This window comes from Meles meles, chromosome 6, assembly GCF_922984935.1.
Source record: "Meles meles chromosome 6, mMelMel3.1 paternal haplotype, whole genome shotgun sequence".
Lineage (NCBI taxonomy): Eukaryota > Metazoa > Chordata > Mammalia > Carnivora > Mustelidae > Meles > Meles meles.
In genome coordinates, this window is record NC_060071.1 from 142125960 (window position 1) to 142148505 (window position 22546).

The 22546-nt window shown below is 44.9% G+C and overlaps 1 protein-coding gene across 4 annotated transcripts in view; it reads right to left on the reverse strand.

The window, feature by feature from the left end:
- Positions 1 to 602: 602 nt before the first annotated feature.
- The window catches only part of DICER1 (dicer 1, ribonuclease III), a 73030-nt gene continuing 51086 nt past the window's right edge, over positions 603 to 22546 (reverse strand). For all 4 annotated transcript variants that reach the window (XM_046007666.1, XM_046007667.1, XM_046007664.1 and 1 more), the window contains 11 exons: positions 22262 to 22415; positions 21166 to 21348; positions 20583 to 20688; positions 20065 to 20240; positions 18120 to 18903; positions 14299 to 14454; positions 10292 to 11180; positions 8353 to 8621; positions 5636 to 5798; positions 5474 to 5549; positions 603 to 5123 (listed from right to left, as the gene is read on the reverse strand). In XM_046007666.1, coding sequence (XP_045863622.1) covers positions 4958 to 5123; positions 5474 to 5549; positions 5636 to 5798; positions 8353 to 8621; positions 10292 to 11180; positions 14299 to 14454; positions 18120 to 18903; positions 20065 to 20240; positions 20583 to 20688; positions 21166 to 21348; positions 22262 to 22415 — 3122 coding nt within the window. In that variant the 3' untranslated portion in view covers positions 603 to 4957. The remainder of the gene's footprint in view (positions 5124 to 5473; positions 5550 to 5635; positions 5799 to 8352; positions 8622 to 10291; positions 11181 to 14298; positions 14455 to 18119; positions 18904 to 20064; positions 20241 to 20582; positions 20689 to 21165; positions 21349 to 22261; positions 22416 to 22546) is intronic.

Consider the following 22546-nt stretch of genomic DNA (forward strand, 5'->3'; position numbering starts at 1 on the left):
TTTTTCTCCTTTAGTTTAGAGAAGTTGGAAGGGAGGAAAAGGAAGGGATTAATCTGGACTTGGAACAGAAGAAAACTACGAATTTTTTTCTCCTTCTAAGAGACTTATTACTAACCATCTTGTTCCTACAGCCAAGTCCTTCCTATTGGTCCTCAGTTTACTAAGTCACAAGAAGACTGGGTCAAATCTTGGGAGACAGAATTCTTGCTTAACCAACAGTATCAGGAATACATCCTAAAAACCTGGAAGCTGAACATTCTGTCCACTTAATCTTAGAATAACCAAATTCACTTAAAGAATGTGTCAAATATCTCGTGTATAATCCAGGACCTGGAACGCATCAGTCAATGTGGCAAAATTTCAGAAAAACGCACTCATTATTTAAATCTTAAAAAGAAAAAGGCAACCACTACTGTACAACTCTGTCAGTAAACGTGAAGGAGAACTCGGTCAGCAAAACTTTTATCGTATTAAAATGGGCATTTTCACACGACCATGGAGCCAGAACACGTGAAAGATCCTGTCTGCTACAACCATTTCGGTGTTACCACCCTCTTGAACAGAACCAAAATGGGAAGAGAAAAAGATAGAAGGACACGGAATGAACAGACCATAACTTTATTGGCGCTTGACTCTGCTACAATTATTACAAAACAAACAACTGAAGTTCGGGGCCCGTAAGGTGCAGGCGGCACGGTCCCGCAGCACAGTTACTGGAGGGACGGGTTACAGTACGTTCCTTAGAACAGCTGCGGCATGTGATGGCAAGTCGGCTACTGTCAATCAAATTATGTGAGTTTTCCTTGATTTTAGTCATTTTCCTTCATTCTATTTACAGCAGAAAAGCCAGAAAGTTTACTCGCTGTTCACCTCTGCGTTTTTGCTGGGTAACCTGCTGATGCAGTGAATTCGGAGCGCATCTAGAAAATTTAATTCTCGGTGGTGGGTGTCCAAAGAAAAATGGACCAGGAAAAAAAAAAAAAAAACCCAAACACTTAATGGTTGCAATATATTTACAAGTTAGTTCTGAAAGACCATCTTCACTGCTAGTGGAAACCACAACACTCGTCTCAATGCAAGCTCCCGTGAGATAACTCCTGGCGGCACCAACAATTGGTAAATTCGCTTTAATACGCTTGGTCTTAAACATATCTTAAAAGCTTTTCATGTACAAAATAAAATAAAGAAATTTATTTGGAAATAATTAAATTCCTGAAAAGTAATCAGTGGTTGAAAAAATATATCTACTGAAATGCAATTAAACCGACCATCTAGGTGGACCGCCGGGAACATGAGCTGGGCGAGGGCTCGGACGGACTCTCAGATGCGGTTTCAATAGAGATACCCAGGTCTCAGATTGGCGGCTTAGGTCCTGTGTGGATTAAATACCCTGCGAGAGGAAGACGGAGAGATTGCCATCAGCCGGGCCCTTAGACAGCACCATGGCAGGGCTGGGTATGGGGCACTCTGGGCGGCCCAGTCTCCATCAGACTGGGAACGACCTAGAAGGGCGTGGTGCTGGGCAAAGGGCCGTCTTTATGAGCCGCCGAGCAGCCCGGGGCCTCGCTAGTCAGGGAGGGAAGTCTGATCGTTCTGAGGGCAAGCTATTACGAAGAACGTTAAACTATTAGTAGTTTAAGAGATCATTACAGGAGTGTTAGAGGTCATTCTAAATTTAATCACTTCACATGACGGAAAAGAAAGAAAAAAAACAGTAACAAAACATTTAAAAAAACATAATTAAGAGTTCGGTTAACACATCTTTGTCATACTTTCACAAACAGTAAAAAAATGCCACAGACAAAAATGACCTATTTAAGTTGTGCAAGGATATGACACATTGCAGGCATTATAATTATCTCTTTCAAATCCGGTAAATCAAAACAGCAGCGAGGCCAAACCACATTTTTTTCCGTCTCCGTTAAGCATATTTTCCTTGAAATGAGGTAAAGCAGGGTACCAAGTGCAATGCTTATCTGTGCTACACGAACAGAACAAAGCGGGACAAAGCTGTTACACAACGCAGCATAGTTAGGACTACTGAAAGTGTATTCTAAAAGAAATCAAAAATCTTTACAACGAAGGTTCATGCCGATTAACCTCCACACAATCATCACAAGGAACTCCGGAGGTGCTTCTTCAAGACACACTTCCCCAGTCCTGCGCACACGCGCCCACGCCACCACCACACCTCCCACCAGCGGGCCTCCGTATTGCATTCGGTCTCACGTTGCAGTCACAGGAACAAAAGGATGACCCACACGGGGCCAGAGAGGGGGGCCACACAGAGTGATTTTCTTCCTTAGTTAATGGATGCAAAACATTTCAAGAAGCTAGACTGGGGGAACTCTACAGCATCAAAAATCAGCAGCACGAAAGCGTTCATAACCATCTCGTATGTCTCAGAGTTTTTATTTTTTAACTTAGCAACCAGGGGATCACAGAATGTGTCCAAGTGCGAGTCACAAATTAAAATTAGCGATCTTTCTCCAACAACAAAAAAAAATGAAATAGCTAAAGTTTGCCATTGATAAAACATTTTGAACGGTAGCAGGAAATCTGAACCCCTGAGAATGTTATGACCTAATCTTATCCGAGTCTGAACTTTTTCGTATTAACAAAAAATACTCTTCTTAAAGTTACAAAATATATTGAGGCATTTTTCTCCCAACGGGAATTGTAACTGTGAAACAATCTGGTTTTGGTGCCAGGAGGCGAGAGAATCCCTTAATACTGGGATTAGTGCATTAGACATAATGCAAAGCCCTAAGCTCCTGGCATCAGGTAGTTTATAAATTAAGAAGAGATTTGCAATCTAACTTGATCACAAATCACCCTCGCGAGTAAAATTCACATCCAGCCTTACTTGTTAATTGTACATGTTTACAGTTAATATAATTCAAGAATTGCTTGGTTTTAACTTGCTAGGAGATCTTACGCTGAGGTTGTGTTTTTGTTTTGTTTTTTTTTTTTTTAAAGAAAGAACGAAAGAAAGAAATCGAAGGTTCCCAATCAGAAATATTTTTAAAATGAGTCTACCCAAATCAATTTGCTCGAAAACTCATTTAATAATTTAGATCGCAATTTAAATGTAAGTTTGGAGACAACAAATAATGTTGGAGAAGCTTAACATCCCCTTCACTCGGGTCTCCTTAGAAAGTGGAGCTGACGGTTTTCTCTGTGCACGCGTGCAGAGGTGTTTCTCTGGGGGCGGGGGGTGCAGGTAAAGCAAGAAGTACAGTATTCAGCTATAACCGAAAACGAAAAATGCAGCATTACATGAAGCGTCGAGTTCAGAACCATGTGCTGGAAAACACGAGACACCTCTGCTCGGCTTGCTTAAACTTCAAGCATAATTAATGGGGCAAATTGCAGCAAACCTCTACTGGCATGTTGGTGGGAGTGCAAGACCGACCCACAGCTTTTAAAAAGGTAAATTAAGAGGTATTATAGTTACAGTGCAAAAAAAAAATTAAAATTTCAAGCATAATACATAAACATAGCACCAAACAGGGGGAAAACGCATGCAAAAGAAAAGAAGAACTGAGGTATTTAGGTGAAGAGTGCCTACAAGTCTAACGAAAGAAACTTCGGCAAATGCCTACAAATGTCTTTTTTTTTTTCTCTCTTCCAAAGATGGAAATCATGAGCTTGTTTCCCTCCATTACTGAGCTCAATCGCAGGCGTGTCGCGATGACGGCAGTCTGTCGCAAACGCTACACTCCCACGGCATTAGCGGTGCGGCTTTGGTAGGTGAAGAACGCACGCAACAGTGTGACAAGTACAGTGAGACACTCAAGTGACAAGACTAAGGGTAAAGGTGCTCTGTTTTGCTTCTTTAAATAAGTAACCAATCGGTTATAAAATCTGCAGCATAGTTTAGGTGTGATATGTCTAGAGTTTATCTTGTTAGAGCAACAGCCTACCGGGCGGAACTGCCACGAACAATCTCCATCAGTGGAACGACCTGGCAGGAGGTTTTTAGCAAAATTGGGTATTTAGCCAAAGATTTTTATTACGGTGCTTTAAAAAATCCATAGACTACATATATAATATTCTGGTTTTCAAAATGCCTTCAGGACACATATGACAGGAACTCTAACATAATCCTGTAATAAACTACCTCACGACTACACTAGTGAGTTGCAAATACCGCTCTAGCTCAACATCTAAATGCATAATAGAAGGAAGGGAATGTAAAATAGTTTGTTCCAAAAAGATCAGAAATTAAAGAACATCCATGAGGGTTTTACTTTTAAGGCAAGAACCTTTTGTATGCAAGACTATGTGGCATGAGAAAACGAAGACCTGATTCACCAACATGCCAGCCAGCGTTCATTAAAAACCTGTCCCTTACTCTCTCAAGTGCAATGGCAACCGGGAGACATCCTCTCACGCAACAGAACTGGAAAGAAAAGACGGTGCGGGCACGCTTCTCCTCTCGCAAGCCGCACTGGTCTCCTGGGCGCAGCGGCCACGGTGGGACCGGCGCCCACGCTGAGCAGGGGAGGGCGCTCCCCGGAATCCAGGGGCTGTCTTAGCGGTAACCTCCTTGGCCTCCTAACGCTAAGCAGAGCAGACAGAAATGAAACTAAAAAACTAAAACAAAACCCCAAAACAAAGCAAAGCTAAATAACTGTCAATAGTTCTCTTGAACACTTGCTAAATGTCATCGTTAAAGCACTCTCGTGATTTAAACAAAGCAGAAGTGAGGAAAGAAGACAAGATTGTGTTTGCGCAAAAAACTAAAACTACAATTAGTTCCAAAATTTTTATACATATGTTAAATGTTTTATTCTGTAATCTATCTTGTTATCAAACAAACTTTAAATTCTGCCTTCGATTCATTCCCCTCACTATAGACTTGAAACCATCCTTCTCAATTTAAATAGTTTTTCCCCTTAATTCTGCTTTTTGTGTTTTGTTTTTGTTTTTTTTTTCGTTGTAAAAAGGGGTTTCAGCTGTTGGGAACCTGAGGTTGATTGGCTTTGAGGCTGCGTAGGGCTCTTCTTGCTGCTGCAGACTTGGCGATCCTGTAGCTCCGGCCGACGCCTTTAAACTTCCCCTTCCCCACCACTTCCACCGTGACTCTGACCTTGCCGTCATACGTCCTCTCCGCCGGGCTGTAAAAAAGCCAAACAGCTTGAATCCGAAGTCAGAAGTATTTATTATTATTGTCAATCAGGACGGAGCTCGCGCTTGGAGGCAGAGGGCCGGCTAGAAGCTGCCGGCACACAAAGGAAACGCACATTACACAGCGGCGTGGCCGCGGCAGACCGGCCAAGTCTCTTCTCTAACCTGGCCTTACTCTATCAAAGCAGAAGGGAAAGCCAATCCGACTACAAACGGAGAGTGCAGAGTGCGTGCCCTAGTGTAAATATTTCTCAGAATCATTAGTTGATGGCATCTTTGACAACTCTTTCCCCTCTTGTTTTTAAGGAACTTAATTTTTTCCATGCGCGGATTTGCTTACCTAAATTTGGCAGTTTCTGGTTCCATTTCAAGCAATTCTCGCACAGGGGAACGGGGCACGTTTGCAGAAAATTTTTCTGTAATCAAAAGAAAAGTCATGTGAATAATATCCTTATAGTTGTTTTTCAATATGACGGCTTCTTTCGAAGGGAGCAAACAGTACCTATCAGCGGCCGCATCATTGGGTAGTACACCTGCCACACCATCTCCAGGGACATCCCGCTATCCATGTAAATGGCACCGGCAAGTGACTCAAAAATGTCCCCCATGGCCTTTGGAACTTCGATGTCCTCCTCCTTCTCTTCGTCCTCCTCAGACCTCCGAAGCTATTGACATAGAGAAAACCGATTTGTAAGCAACAATACCACCTTTAAAGGCATCCCACGATGCTGGGTTTTTTTTCTTGGCTCGGACTTTTATTAACCCTTTAACAAGGGTAACAATACCTTATGGCCATCACCTACCACACTGTAATAGGTTCTTCATAAACATCTTATCCAAAAAAAATGAAATAAAATTTTTTCCCCAATTTCTCAAGGGATCAAAAAACACCTTCCCCTGTTAGTATTATTGCTCTACACTCAGCAAAGGGGAAAAAGAGTCCTTCCAAATGAGAACAAAAACCACACGAAATTAGAAATAGTTAATAAATATATGAAAAAAATTTCAAATCCACTCATAATCAAAGAACCGCATCTTAAAACAGTTCTACCCCCCAGCGGCTTGGCAGGATTCGACTGAATCCTAACTCGTGCGCCACGGACTGTGGTGCACGCATTGCTCTGCCAAGTACAAACGGCCGCATCTTCCCAGGGAAACTCTGCCGGACAAGAGGTGCCTCCAAGTTCCCTTTTTATGAAACCCCTTCATACACACTGACTGTAGGAGAGTACCTGACACACAGGAGGTATGCAAAATACAGTAATAATGTAATATAGAGCATATGTTGTATATATGTATATAATGTAAACATGTAATATGTGAAATAATGTTACATATATAATGTAATAATAAATAATGTAATGTAATACAAAACTTAGATATGTGTCAAATGCCTTTTAAAAGTTCCTAATTCTTTGAAGCAACAATCCCACCTTTGGGAGTCTATCTTAAGCATGTACTGAATATATTTCCCACACCCATGTTTATTAAACAATGTAAATACCTAGCCACAAAGGACTATTTAAATACTTTCCATCATAGCCATATATTATTGACGAAAGTGCAGCCACTGAAAGTCAAAACGCCAGAGAATACAAAGAAAGTTGTCCTCAGAATATTAAGTGAAAAAAAACACATTACGGTATACTACGCATAATATAATTCTGTTTTATGGATACTTATGTTTATATACATTAGCAATAAAACACTACAGAATGTTCATTTTGGTTATATCCAAGGTAGTATATTTGCATAACTTTAATTTTCTTTTTGCTTATTTGTATTTTCTAAAATAAACACAAAGTACTTGTGGAAGAGAAAAAAAAGAGAAGAGGGCATTGGGAGTTAAAAAAAAAAATTCTAAATGGATTGTTTAGCCACACAGAGCTCTATATAAAACACTTGTAATGCTGGCTACAAGGGAAAAAAGACACTTCTTGTTCATACATCACAGTTTTGAGGTAGAAAAGAATTTTAAAACTTATCGAATTCTTTCCTTTCACAGATGAAGAAACTGAGACCCAGAGAGGTGGAGAGACTTGCTTAAGATTCAACAGTACCTTAGAAAAGCCAGACACTGTCATTTCCAATCAGTTTCTGTAACTTCTAATACATATGTTTATATAAACAAAAGAAAGGAAAAGAATGAACAAAAATTAACAGAACCAGCATGTCCCGCTGTCATCAAAAGAGAACTTAAATCTAATTTCAGCTAATTCCTCAAATTCTAAGCTTAAACATTTCAGAGGAGTAAGAGCAGAAATAGCTAGAGTACATATGAGACGGCTCTAATTCCTGGTCTCCCTGCTAGCTGTCCTCTGACTCAGACCGTTAACCTTGGAGGAGGACACCCAGGGGAAAGTGGATCCCCCTTCGGCACATGCTCTGTACTGCTTACAGGGAAGGACACTTTCTAATTTCTCTCACAGCAAGCCAAGGAAAGGCACTAGTCCCCAGCCACCGTTTGGTGCAATTTAAAAAAATAAATACATAAAGCAAAGTACAAATTAAACAAAGAGGAATTAAAACAGCCACCAGAATTAAGAATAAATTCTCTGACCCCTTATAAGACATCTACACAGAAGACAAGGCCATCAGAACGGGGAAAACGGGAGGGAGAGGGCTCTCCTGGGTATGCGGGTATGCAGATGGATGGCAGCGAAGGATCAGAGGAGAGGGGAGATCTAAGGGAAATTCTTCACTACAAAACTTCAAAATAGCTCACAAACACATTAAAATTAGCTCCATCACCAAAGAACCTTTGGCTGAACTTACCACAGAAGCCTCTCAAATTCCAATGGTTAAAATTTTAGAAGGTTGGTTTTTAAATGAGATTTTCCTATTTTCAAGTAGAACAGAAAATACATTTCTGAGACTTACCTGAGATGGTACCAGGGACTGTTTTCTCACCCATTTCAACAGAAAGAAAGGCAGAATAAACCACACGGAGCCCTCCCTGAGGTTCAAGTGCCACGGAACCGGCGGGGGCTGGCAGGGGCTGGCAGGACTTTTCCGGGGACTGACCAGGCATCAGGAGCAGAAAAGAGCCGACAGCCTCTGGCCCCCTCTCTCCCCTGGAAGGACCACACGCACCATGGCGGGGGCAGTCAAGTTCTTAAAGGGCCCACCTGGAGAGCCAGCCCATGTCCCCACCCCCACCCCAAACCGGAGGAAAGAAACGGCGGCCCCCGCACCGGCCGCATCCCGGGCGGCACGCACCTCGGAGTCCATGCCCTGCATCTCGTTCTTCTCCAGCTGGAATTGCACAAAGTCGTCGATGACGTGGAAGAGCTCGGGGGAAACGGCTTTGAAATACTTGTGGTAGTCGTACTTGACCGCCAGCGACGCGAAGATGGTGTTGTTGACCAGCGCGGACCGCAGGTCGGTCAGGACGCCCGGGGAGTGCTGCCGCGGGTCTTCGTAAAGGTGCTTGGTAATGAGGTAGTCCAGAATCGCATCTCCCAGGAACTCCAGGCGCTGGTAACAATCTGCGGGCGGCCCAGGGCGCAGGCGTCAGCGCGCGCCAACCCCACTCTTCGCACATGGGAACCCACCGTGAGGTCTGGCCCCAGAACCACCCCCACCCCCTAGAATGCCACCAGGCTTCGTTTTTGCCTGTATTCTTCAGTGACAACCCATGTGACATGTCACACTTCCTGTTTCTTATCTATGAATTGGGGTCATAAAATCCTTCCATGGTCCAGAGGCTACTGCTCCTGCAGACAAGACACTGGCCGGGGGCCTCATCAGGTCAGGCCCTTCCCGCGGGCACGGAGCTGGCCGAGCGGGTGCTGGGTACTGCCGAAGCCGCAGCCTCACTCACGCGCCGGCCGTCAGGGGCCTTTCGCTGCACGCGACCCCACACTCTGCCCCAGTACATCCCGTGCACCCCATGCACCCTGCACTCTGCCCTCGCACCCCGCCCCCACCACTAGCGAGAGTGCACTGGGGCCACCGTGCCTCGCCACCCGCCCAGTAAGTACCAGAAAACCCTCCTGCCCACATGAGTGAGACATGCTGACATGACACCAACCACCGCCTGGGAAAGGAGAGCCGTCGCCATGCGCAGACCTGGGCCAGCACGGGTGAGCTGGGGGGAAGGCGCCCCAAGCCGGCCAGCACCCCAGCTCCTCACCCAGCCAAGCAGAGCCCGTTCAGGCCAGGAGGCTGGGGCAGGGACAGCCGGAGTGGGGCGTCCGGGACACCCAGAGCGCCGAGGCAGGGGCACCACTCAGCAGAGGGAGGAAGGAGAAACAAAGGGAAGGAGCACCGGGCCACCAGCCCTTCTAGCCCAGCGCCAGACCGGTTTCCACATTTCAGTTTCACGCTTTTGTGATCGTCTTAACCTTTCTTGTTTTCCTTACACACTCTATACTCTGCTTTGGTGTTCTAGACTCGAGCACTTACTCGGCAGTACTCGGTACTCGGGTACTCGGCAGTACCCAGCACTACTCTGGTAGAGAAAAAAATAACCAGGCTTTTCATAAGCCGAAGCTGACCGCAGTTCGCATCTCTGGACTGGCCGCCGCTAGGTAAAGCGGGAGAGACCCTGCAGGATGGCTCCTAGTGGAAGGTGGCAGCAGAGCTCAAGCCAGGGCGCCCACACCTTCCCCCGAAGCTTCTCTGAGCCCACACTCCTTTACATTTAAAATGACCTTAAGAGAGGGGCCTTTTAGTTTGGGAAGAATGATAAAAGGACGTGGAAATACATCCAGAATATACGAAATCAAGAACCATAAACAGAGCTGAACAGGCATCAGAAAGTCGCCGGGGAAGGACAAAAATGGGAAAAGCACAACAAAGTAGGAAGGCCCCGATTTCTCCAAGCGTGTGGCACGTGAAATGACCTCCCTGCGAGCAGGTCCGGCGGCCACACTGGCAGCGATCAGCGGCGAGGAGCTGGGAGTGCTCCCAGAGGAAGAGGGAAATAAAGCCGCCCTCGTTCTTCTCTTGTTCCCCGCTCCACCGGCCATCCGAAGCACCAAGTCTGCACATGCATGGGCCGGCCCTCTTCCCCATGCAGACACATGCACACACGCGCGCGCACACACACACACACACACACACACACACACACACACACACACACGGCAGAAAGAGTGCAGTTAACAAGAGCTCACAGCTTCTGAGCAGCGCAGTTCGGCCGGGGGCTCCTTACCGGTAATGGTGTTGTAGTGGTAGGAGGCGTGGGTAAAAGCCTGTAGAAGGTAAGCCTTATTCTTGAATCTGTAGTTGATTTTCTTTTCGAAATTTTCGAAACCCGATATGAGGTGATTCAGTGTTTTATCTGCATCGGGGTGATCAAACATGCATCTCGGGGGGATCTTCAAACACCCATACTCCAGGTCTCTCAACACGGAGGAGCGGGAGCCGGCCGCAGAGGCAGGAGCGCGGCTCCCTGAAAGGTTCTTTTGTTGGCTGCTGGAATTCTCCCGAGGCGGGCCCAGGGCCTTCTCCCGACCAGTCCTTCTAATCACCGGGAGCACCTTGAGCCCCAGCGAGCAGAGGAAGAGCTGAGCAGCGCGCTCGCCGCAGCTGGTTAAGTAGCAGCCCAGCAGGGCCTCCACGCAGTCCGCTATGCTCTTGTCCGCGATACATTGCTCAGTGTGCAAGTCGTACGAAATGGACTGCTTCCCCGCGTCAACGCCGCAGTTTTCTTCCGATGGATTCCAGAACCCCACCACAAAGTCGTCCTCTTCCACAGCTTTGCTAGGATCCAGATAGCACATTGCATCCCAAGAGCTATAGTCAAAGTCCTCGAAATCTGATGAGAAGGGCATGCTACCCAAGGAGGCCTTTTTGGGCATTTTCCATTCGTATGCGGAATCAGTGGTTGAAAAAGGAGAGAGAGAGATTTTCTTTACAAAAGCTCCTGATCCCATGAGCATGTTATCTATGAATTTGATATGTTCCTGATCATACTCCAGGAAATCGTCCTCGTACTCGGCATCCTCCTTTGGAGCCCTCCACATCAGAGCCCCCTCCTCCTCGGCCTCCTCCTCGAAGTCCTCGTCCAGCTTGCCATTAGCCAACATGCAGTCTTTTGTCTGAAACGAGGAGGAATGGGGAAGGAGGGGAGACATAGCTGCTGTTTTTAAAAGGGTTTGAAACTCAATAAAAGCAAGGGTTATGGATAATTTCAAATGACAACCACAAATACTAAAAGGCAACTTTAAAATCATGGCCATTTGTTTTCAATTAACATAAAATAAGTTATTTAATCATATAAACAAAGTAAAACATGTTCTTTGAATGTTCATTCTCTAAGTTATAAAATGACCTTTATCCCATATGAAGCTTTAAGTTAAGGATTTTTGAATATGGACATAAAGTTAAAATTAATGTCCACGAGGCAAAACTTCAGCTAAGAAGTCTTACTCCAGCAGACACACAGTAAAAGCACTCACATGCTGATCACAGAGGTCTTCCATTTTGCTGACAAAGTTTTAAAATGTTTCAAAAAGATTTTCAAACTAATAAAATTAAATTCCAGATGCAGAAAAAGCATTATCTGGGCAATAAAGAGCATAAATACAAAAAAAGACAAATTACCTTAAAAATCCGTCAAATATTAAAAATAGGCAATAGGGTTTCATGCTGAAGGTTTGTCCCCATTTCCACTTCAAATCAAAGTATATTTGCTACTATGTAAAACTAGATTGCTCTACTTGAAAACTAGTGACCACTGAACTAAGTTACAAATCTGAGAAATTATGCTTTCCCCTCCACTGTGCTATAGTCATCAGAGGAACAGATTATAGCATAACTGACAAAAAAAGAAGAAAATGTAGACTAACATGAAACACAACAATCCAATTTCGGTCAGAAGATCTTTGCTAATTCCAATTTCTTTGGCAAAAGCTTATTTGTGAATGACAAGCTTAATAACGGGCGAGGATTCAGTAATGATGTAACTTTTCTGCAATGCTAAAAGATGCCAAATTTCTGTTGCACAAGAAATAAAAGAAAAAAAAACTTTATACTTTGGGGAGAAAAAGGCAGGAGGGCGTGCTTCAATTCTGAGAGGGACAACTTTCAGAGATTTCCTGACAAAAAAGTTTTCCAGCTTTGTCAAGTATTTTTAAAACGCTGCAACATTTCATTTTAAGCCAGACCCAAAGGCATAGCATATTTGTAAAGGAGAGCAGCGAACCAAGCCATGTCTCTGTAACTATGTACCTTTACGGGTTTGCTTGTTGTTGTTGTTTTTTAATGAAAAAATGTTTAGAAAATTTTCCAAGAACATGAAAACAGACTGCAGGGGCAGATCTCTAGGAACTATTTCCTGTTAAAAATCCTATACCTTCCCAGGTGTAACATGAGATGTTTCAGACTACTGTTTGGTCCTTAACATTTAAAAAGGCAACAGCAATTTAAAAAAAAAAAATCAAAGTGAATAATTTTTTAATAAAAAAAAAAACCCTTATATATCTTTAGTAAGATGCTACCGTAGTGTAAAATTGGCAGTACACACACGCACATGCACAAAAGAGTAGGTTTTATCACAAATAAGCTATGTGATCTTGGACAAAGTTCTTTAATGCCTCTGGGTTTCAGTTTCTCTACCTGCAAAATAGCGGGATTCTACCTCACTAAATGGTCTCAGGGAACACTTCAAGTGCCTAAGAAAAGGAAAAAAAATACTGGTATAAAATTCTTTCCTCCTGTTCAAGTCCACTTTCAACCTGACTTATTACCACTTGGGCATTCGTATGCAAAGTTTCTCTTAAACCTATCTGCTGAAGAGTGAGTCAAGCAGAACGGGAATGCAAGTCCGCTCCTTCCCATACCATGTAAGGGCCGACTTCAGTACGTATAAAACTACCAAGTGAAAACATGAATGGTATGTTTAATGTATTCCCAAAACCAAAGTGCCAGACCATCTGAAAGGGGAAGTAAGAAATTTCTATTGTATTTTTTTAAATTCTTTTTTAATCCGAAGGACTTGTCAATGTCACTTTTATGCTAATTTTTTTAAAAAGCCAATTACATTATGAAACTACAAGGCAGAATAATTACTACTGGAATGTTTTTCATAAATATGCAATATCTTCTCTAAAGTCCTCAAAATCTATACACTTCCCTCTAAGCGTCTACCTATTTCTAAGTTAATAGCAAATGTAATTTTTCGAACCCAGCCTGTATTAATATATTCTCTTAATGTTTTTCTGGAGCAGTTCAATTTCTGTAAAACATCGAACACTGCATGAGTTAAAAATGTACTCCATAAAGGGGTAAAAATCAAAATCGGGGCGCAGAGCGGCAGACCTAGGGAAACTTGAGATGGAGAACCAGCACAGGCAAGCCAGAAAGAGGACACGGAAGCCTGTCTATTTAGAAAGCGTGACCTGTGAAAAGAATCCGTGTTCTCACTGTTGACCTGAAGGAAAAATTAAGTAACAATGATCCAGTCTCTCACTGATGCAAAATAAATGTCCACAAAATGAAAGTGGCCTAGAAATCGCCTTTAGCTCTGAGAGTGGCGCTAGCGTTTCCCAGCCACCCGGCTCCGGACAGAGGGCTTTTCCAGCTCCAAGGGCCTCCCAGGTGCCCTCTGGTGGCCTTCCAGACAAGACAAAATGAAGACGCTGCACCTACTATCTGGCCTTAAGCCACTGGCAAGATTTAAACTATTTCCAGAAAACTATAACCTTTATGACTTACTTTCTTTTCTTTTGTTTTAAAGTCACCAGAGAGGACCGAGTCCTAACCGAGAAAACCCTGACCTGTAAAGCAAGGCTTTACTGAAATTAATTATTTCATAGACTGGAGATCATGGTTCATTGAAAAGTCATTGAACAGAGCTAAGGATCGAGGGAGGATGAATTGTTTTATGTAATAATAAAATGAAATGTTACGGAGCTTTGCTTTTTTTCGTTTTTGAGTCGCGACATCATATATACTTCTGCCTCTGAAAAATGATGACATAACTGACCCCCATCAAAATTACAACACTGTTTCTAAATTCAGTATATGTGCTGCCGAAGCGAGCACACAACACTGTTTCTAAATTCAATGAAGAGACCGTTTATTTAAAGGAATTGATTCAGTATATCAAATACCTACTCCATTATAAATACACCATGGAAAGAGAACACAAAAATTAATAGCACAAAATTCTCCCATTCACTAAAAAATAAATGCTTCCAGTTACAAAAAACTTACCATTTCATCTTTTTCCCATTTATCTGTGTTACTTTTGTCTTGGTTGACTACATAACCAGGAGGAAGCCAATTCACAGGGGGATCAAATATTGATACCACCATGCGGCTGGGCAGTCCCTTCTTTTTTCCAAGACGATACAGATTACAGTTGCTGACCTTTAGCAGAAAAAATTTATAAGATACTTATCTGCAAATGACCACTGCTGAAATTTATACCAGGCAAATAAACATACTTTTAGCTAAACGTTCTTCGTGTTACTACAACCGGTCATCAATTATTCTTGATGGCAAATATTATATACCCATACTTCCTATATCCTTCAGCATAGGTAGATGAGAATCTGATTTCAGAAGCAGATCAGAGAACACTGATAGGCAAATTCCTCATAAAGTCAGAACAAAAGGTTCATACAATTTAAAGCTTCTGCAAACAACGTGATGAGAGCAAACGCAAAGTGCCGCCCTGAACTGTGAGAACAGAAAATAATCCACGTAACAAGTCTAGATGTTACAACATTCTCAAGAAATAAAGTGGGGGAAATGCCACAAACTCTAGCTATAAAGTAGAAACTGGCATTGGAGAGAGCCAAGAGAATTTTACACTCCTAGACTCTAAGCCACAAATATCACTTTAATTGTAATGTTTTCTCAAATATCATTCCTTTGTTTTGGATGGCACATCAAGACAATTTTGTTCAACCATTTTAAATCAGCAAAAGGTATAGCTTCATTGCTTACCCTCTGGTCTGTTTTTCCTAAGGACTCGATGTCCTCTGTAGCTCAGTCAAATCGTACCTTCTCTATCCAGAACTATCTAGTAAAAACCTGGAAGCCAGGATCTAGAACTGTCAATCTCATTTTCATTTTCTATAAACTTTGTTCCTTTTTTAAAAAATATTTTATTTATTTATTTATTTGACAGAGAGAGACACAGTGAGAAAGGGAACACAGCAGGGAGAGTGGGAGAGGGAGAAGCAGGCCTCCTGCTGAGCAGGGAGCCACTGTGGGATTGGATCCCAAGACCCTGGGATCATGACCTGAGCCGAAAGCGGCCGCTTAAGGACTGAGCCACCCAGGCGCCCCGACTCAGTTCCTTTTTATATAAGTATCATGAGCCCCATTTCCGGGGAACTTGATACCACTACAGGCACCCACCCCGGGAGGGGCACCTGGCTGGCCATCCCTGGGAGAACAGCGTTGGCAAAACTGAGGAGCAGGCCCTGCGGATGACTCAGCTGGGAGGGGACAGGTAGTCTGCACACGGCACCGTGCACAGCACGCCATCGGAAATGGAACAGCTCAGATCAACGCCAGCATCCCTGTGCCTACAAGGAGGTGGCATCGTGGATGGCAAGAGAGGATGAAGGTGGCCATCACAGTCAAAGTCAGACGGAACGGGGCCGGGGTGGAACGGGAAGAAAGAGCTCAGCGCTCTGAGCTGCAATGCTACACGGGCACAACCGGACAAGCGGCAGCAGGGAGAGCCCTGAGAGAGGAACGAAGTGGGGGTGTGCGTGCCTGGAGCCTGTACGCGGACCAGCTAGGGGCTCAGGCCTGGTCAGGACGCAGGACGTGTCCGGGGAGTGAGCACGCAAAGTCTGTCCTTCAAGACCAGGCTCAGGGAACAGCAATGACTCCTACAGGACGTAAGGAGTCAAGGCTTTCCCGGCAGATGAACAGATGAACTTCTGGAACGTACGCGAATTCCTGTCTTACGGAACAGAGGGCAATGCTGCTTCCTACTCCTCCTCGGTCTCTGACCCTCCCTTCCTGCAACCACCTGTGGGAATCGCATTCTCTCTGGCAGCTTTGATGATCACCCTTACAAAGACCGTTCCCCCAAACCAGACTTCGGTCCTAAATTCCAAGTTATCCGAACATCTCACTGAATATTCCACTTTACTTTCCATGAGGTCTGAAAACCCTACACCTGACCCTTATTCCCACACTTGTGCCTCTGTCGCCACGAGTGCCGCCATCATCCCCGTTCCCCCAGTTACACACGGTCACCCCGGCAGGTCTCTCTGCCCCTAATCACACCGACAGCGAGAAGGGTGGCGAAGGGACCGGCTCTCACCTCCAACACCTCCCTGACTCTCTGGTTAGGCAGGCGACCTTATACAAACTAATTAAACTCTCTAAACGAATAAACTCTCCCCCTCTGCAAAATGGGGACACATTATCTACCCCTCGGGGGTTCGCTGAGAAGGGCTGTAAATGCTCAGGCCAGTGTCTGGGGTCGCAGAGGGCCTTCAGGGGTGGGGGAGACGGACGTGGGGCGTAGGGGAGGGTGACGGTGTAGAGCGAGGTCTCTAAAGCCAGACCGTCGGGGCTCCGACGCGTAGTGCCGGTGACCTCGGGCAAGCTGATGTCTCCTGCGCCAGTACCCTCATCCGTGGGCCAGGACTACTGTAAGTACACGCGATTGTAAGACTACAGACTAAATGAGAGCACACAGAACTACACGAGGCGATGAGTGTACGTGAGGTGGCGAGAGCGCTGTCTGCCAAAAGGAAGCACTTAGCTGAGCCACAACTCCTCTTCCCCCGAACTCCTACTCACCTCCACCCTCCCCTTTCTGCCGCAACTCTGGAACTATCCCATTTTCCGCTGGCTTAGACGTCTTCGAAGGCCCAACGGATCGCTCAGCTCCGTTTGGTTTTGCTCTTCCACTCAGGCTGCACGCCGCTCCCAGAGCCGTCCTCTACAGCTACCAGCTCGTGGGCATGAAGAGTCCCTTAGGGGGCGCCTGGCTGGCTCAGGCAGCTGAGCGCCGGGCTGCTGATTTCGGCTCAGGTTGTGATCTCAGGGTCGTGAGATCGAGCCCTGCGCTGGGCTTAGCACTGGGCAAGGGAGCCTGCTGGGCATTCTCTCCCTCCCTCCCCGCCACCTCTCTCTCTAATAAAAGAAAAAAATCCCTGGTGCAACATTCAACATGAGTGCAAACTCCTTCGCCCAGCACTGAAGATCGTCCCCAGCAGAGCGTCACCCGCCTGCCTTCTAGGTCTCGTCTCAGGCGCTTCCAGTCTACTCCCTGAGGGCTGACACGCTCTGCCGGTCCTTCACTGTGTTCACACACCACGAGCGCACCTCTTCCATGAACGCCTTCTGATCACAAGCGACAGTCCTTCCTTCTGAGTGTTTAGGGCAATTAGCAGCTTTAGAAGCTATTTGTCAAGCAGGTGCACGGGAACCTGTACCACCTCTCTCAGCATCGGGGGAACATTCTAACTTTGTGGCGCGTCCTCCTTAAATCTGAACTCGCGCTGGTTTCGGAACACACCCTTCTTCCGGGCTCTCAACCGCCTGCTCGGAGCTCTGGCCACACGGCCTTGACCCCACAGAGTCACCGAGCTAGGGGAGGGCTACTCTTTCCCTTCCTCATGCTCCAAAACCTTGAAGATGGGCTCCTCCATGCAAGACCCGTGTTTCATCCACGCCTGTACGCCCCGTGAGCCGAGATGGCACTGTCCTGAGTAAATGGTGAACTGGATGAAATTAAAGCAGGAGCTGCCGGAGTGACCGTGCCACGCATCTCCTTACGCCCTGCTCAGGACCCAGGAAGCACACACATTCTCCCAAATGGTTCTCCCAAATGGTAGGAACTGGATTCCTACCAATAAGTAAGCCACACGCAGATCAGCGAACACCCACCCAGAACCCCAGTGCTGCAGCGGTGAAAACCAGATCACGGTCAAGCCCTGGGCGGGTGCACCACAAGCCCTGCACAATCCCTCATCCTCTAGAACCACCCAACACCCGAAGCCACTCGTAGGCAGCTGACCAGTTGCTCAAACTGCCCCAGATAAAAACATCCTTACCTTTTTGCTTCTCATGTACGAAAGGCGGCCCTCATGAGCATCAGGGTAAGTGCAAAAGAGATACGTGGTGATGGCATGCTTTAAAAAGGAGTCACCGAGCATTTCAAGCCGCTCCAGGTTAAATCCATCACTAGCATTGGAAAGGGTCAAAGCCTGCAGAATAAGTCCAGGATTGGGGCCAAGAGTCCTCGAGGAGTACCCAGGACACGGGCTCTGCTCGGAGCCCATCCTGTCCTTGAGCGCTCGAACAGCTTCGGCAGTACCAGGCGTCGCGGCCGTCGTGGGACTTCCATCTGAGGTAGATTTGTGAGCATTTCCGTCAAGGTATTTATTACTCAGTAGAGTACATTCATCGCTGGGCTTGGGCTGGTTCTCGTAATTGTATAAATTCTGAATGGGATATGAGGTAGTTGGTTGTACAGGTATTTCCTGCTTGTAGTAATTCAGCTGATTTCCTTGGCAAAAGTCTCTGTTAGCTAAATCATAACTGCCGTTGGCAAGATTTTTATTGTAAGAAAGACCATTAATTGCTGTAAGATCTGTTGAAACTTCAATTTGGAGCTTACCAGGTGACTCACTGAACACCGTCCTGCAGTTCACAGACATTTGGTCATGATTTTCTAGAGAGGAGGTTCTATTAGCACCTTGACGTGCAGCATTTTCAGGGACTACAATTGTGCTGTGCTTACAGTAATTATCATTTTCAGTGGAAGAGGAGTTAGCAATTGAGATGAAAGATTTGCTGTCAATAGATTTTTTCCACCCGAAGTCTAGGTTAGGGTATCTGCAAAGACATTTTCATGACTCCGTCAGATCCTTCAGAAGGGCTAGGCTTAGAGCAAGAGCAATGTGAAGAAGACAAATAAATCAAGTAAAGATCGCTAGAAATCAGCTCCACTTCAAAAGAGAACCAAGTCTTGGGGCGCCTGGGTGGCTCAGTGGGTTAAGCTGCTGCCTTCGGCTCAAGTCATGATCTCAGGGTCCTGGGATCGAGTCCCGCATCAGGCTCTCTGCTCAGCAGGGAGCCTGCTTCCCTCTCTCTCTCTCTGCCTGCCTATCTACTTGTGATCTCTCTCTGTCAAATAAATAAATAAAATCTTTAAAAAAAAAAAAAAAAAGAGAGAGAACCAAGTCTCCAAGGCAGACACCAGCAGTCTTGGACTTCTGCGGTGCCCATCAGGGAGGGGGACTGGGCTCACCGGGCTGCTTCCATTCGCTGCCCTTCGGCAAGTGTGGTGTAGTGCTCAGGCCTGGGGGTGGCCCCGGGAGCCTCTGTGAGGGCTGGAATTCCAGGCCCTCCAGCTAACCAGATGCTCATTTCCAGAACCCCTCTCTGTGCCCTGGCTTCCCGCACTTGGAAGAGGGGCTAACAACCCCTACCTCCTAGGTTGTCCTAAGTGATTAAGTGACCTAATAAAGGCGCCAGCATTTAAACCAGCATCGGACACTATACTAAGTATTTGACAAACGCAGTTGTGACTTGCACTAGTCTATTTTCACGTTCCTTAATCCCGAGAACCATCTCGGTCTTGACTACTAAATAACCCAAATTAATCAGAGTGGTTAAGCCAGTACTCTCCTGATGATGCAGCCACTTTCCTAGTGGGAAGAAAGTGAAAAAGACAAAGAACATATTGAGGCAACTGCCGTTTAATATATGTTTATAAAAGAGGAAGCAGCCCTAAAAGGTCAGTGTGGTTACAAAGAACTGCTTCCGTTTTTACTCTGACTGCCATGCCTGGAGGAGGAGGGACCCCCTCCCCTTCTGTGACTTTACAAGGACACAGGAGTGAAAGGATGTTGTTTATTGCATGTATAAGACATGCGTGTTTTTCTTAACCTTTTAAGAATTATTTTTATAAAATTCAAACTTGAACTGAATTCAGTTCTCCTGCAAATAGGATCTCATGACCCATGTTGTCGCCGGCTGCCGGCACAGGCGTACCTAAAATCCACGGGAAGTGATCGGACTCCCACACCAGCATCGCTGGCCGTCTGGGCTCTAAGCTCCTCTGCGGTCAAAAGGCAGTGAAGGCGATAGAGTATACTAGGGAGACAGACTGCTTTTCTCCACAGTGACGCTGGAATCGGATGGATAGCACAGAGCTCTGGAACCAGTATCTTTGAATAAGGAAAAATGTGGGTAAATATAAAGCAAACACACAAAAGAATAAAAGATTAAATTTAAGGCCATTTTCACTAATGGACAAAGACAAAAATCATAAACACTAGGATTTACAAGGACGAAATGTATCAACGGACCAAGTATAAAAGCAAACCTCTCACACTTCTACCAGAAAGACATTCAAATACAAGTTAACACACGGTATTACCTAAAACAAACAACACCTAAGGGTTGGGAAACTTCCAACAAATTCCTATGTCACTCAGTTCACTTAATAATATAGAAGCCAAACTTATCTTTCAACATATTAAATTATCGAGTGACAATGAACACATTACCTGTTTATTTTGCAGACTTTCCCACTTGGCTTTTCTCTTTTCAGCACTGCTCAGAGGAAGAGCTTTCCCCTTCTGATTCAAATGGCGTGGTGTCAAAAGATTAAGTCTGTAAGAATTTCAAAATATTTTATCAAACAAAAATAAAAGGGGTGCCTGGGTGGTTCAGTCAGTTAAGTGTCTGCCTTCGGCTCAGATCATGATCCCAGGGTCCTGGGATCAAGCCCCACATAGGGCTCCCTGCTTGGCAGGAAACCTGCTTCTCCCTCTCCCACTCCCCCTGCTTGTGTTCCCTCAATCACTGTCTCTCTCTCTCTCTGTCAAATAAATAAATAAAATCTTAAAAAATAATAATAATCAATCAATCGATAAAATACAAGCAAGTCCCTGCTTCGCAGTGGTTCCGCCCCTTCAGTGTGCGGACTCCAGACCCCACCCTGGGCAGTCTTGCATGTGAAGGGTCAGTCTCCCGATTTGAGAGTCTGCAGGTGGGGCTGTGGGGACAGCGAACCTGTACATCTGTCTACTGACCTCTGCAAATAATGCCTCGCACGAGATTTCAGATGTCCTTTCTGAAACCCCCTACCTTGAAGATGTGTGGTCCACATCCAGCAGTGGCTGGTTGAGATTGGTCAGGTCAAGGTTGTACTTTGTTTTATAATATTCTGCGAAAGTTTCATACTCAGGGGAAGGAAATTTACTCAGTGGGGTAAGATCAGTGTACACATCAGCTACGTAAAATCGATGAGGCTGATCAAAATTACGGTATCTACAAAAGAAAAACAATACAGAGACAACTATTCTCAACGAATGTTTTTCATATGAAAAGGCAAATTATGAGTAAATTCAAAGGCTAAAAATAAATAACTGAAAATTTCAATTCTAAATATTTCAAGTAGGTCTAAGACAAAAAGTACATTTATAGTAAGTGAAAACGGATTCTCCACTCTACTATTATCCACATTCTAAATATGTGTGCTTCACTAACACGTTAATGCTAAATAGGACCTTGAAATCTCTCTTCATCTCACCACTAAGCACAGGGTAGAAAACTGTCAACGCCCACCAACTGAGCGGGCACCCTGCATTACTAACACGCTACATGTGAAAGGCACCAGTTGCACAAACACACTGAGACCCCACTTCCGGTGTTCATAGTTTGATGACAGCTAACATTTAAAATACGGCTTTAACAAAGAAGAAAAAAGATCAGAGACTAAATTACAGCTAGCACTCTAATTATGAAAAGTTCCTGTTTTTAAATTTATTGCTCAAAATTCTATTCCCTTAATTTTTACGAAATAAGAAAAAAACTATTCCGACTTACTACTTCATTGCACTTAATACCATCCATTATTCTTTATAAAAAGTTTAGGAGGCTATTATTTACAATGAAGTCCTTTAAGACTTTGGGGATTAAGAGGATGAAGATTTTCAGAAAGCCTTACGACATCACTCAGATGATCCGAGCTTCCCAAGGTGAAACCCCTCCGCCAACGGTGCTCCTGCCAGGTGTTGTTTCGTACAAGAGGTCAACCAGGGAGGACAGGCCCACCAGGAAGAGACACCTAAACTTCCTACTAGTGACCTCAATGCTAGAGCCCAGTGACGTTTCCACGCGAACAAGTGAATCTCCTGAAATGAAACACCACCCCCCCTTTGCTTTCCCCTTACACACCCACCTTGGAATGATAACTGCATCCTGGTAATCTTCTAATTTAAAAACAAAGGGTGTTTCTTTTGAATACTTTGTACTGGGAATGCCTATGCGAGCTTCAGACTTCTCAATATCTTCCATGAATTTAAAGTCGATGTCCAAAGTGCTGGAGTCATTCACTTAGGGAAGGAAAAGACTAGCTTGTTAAAATGTACTACAGAGAAGATTCTTACTTACGCCCTCTATTCATGGATGTGCCTAAGGCAGAGCTGTCTCTTGTAAGAGAGTTCTCTGGCATCCACGATGAACT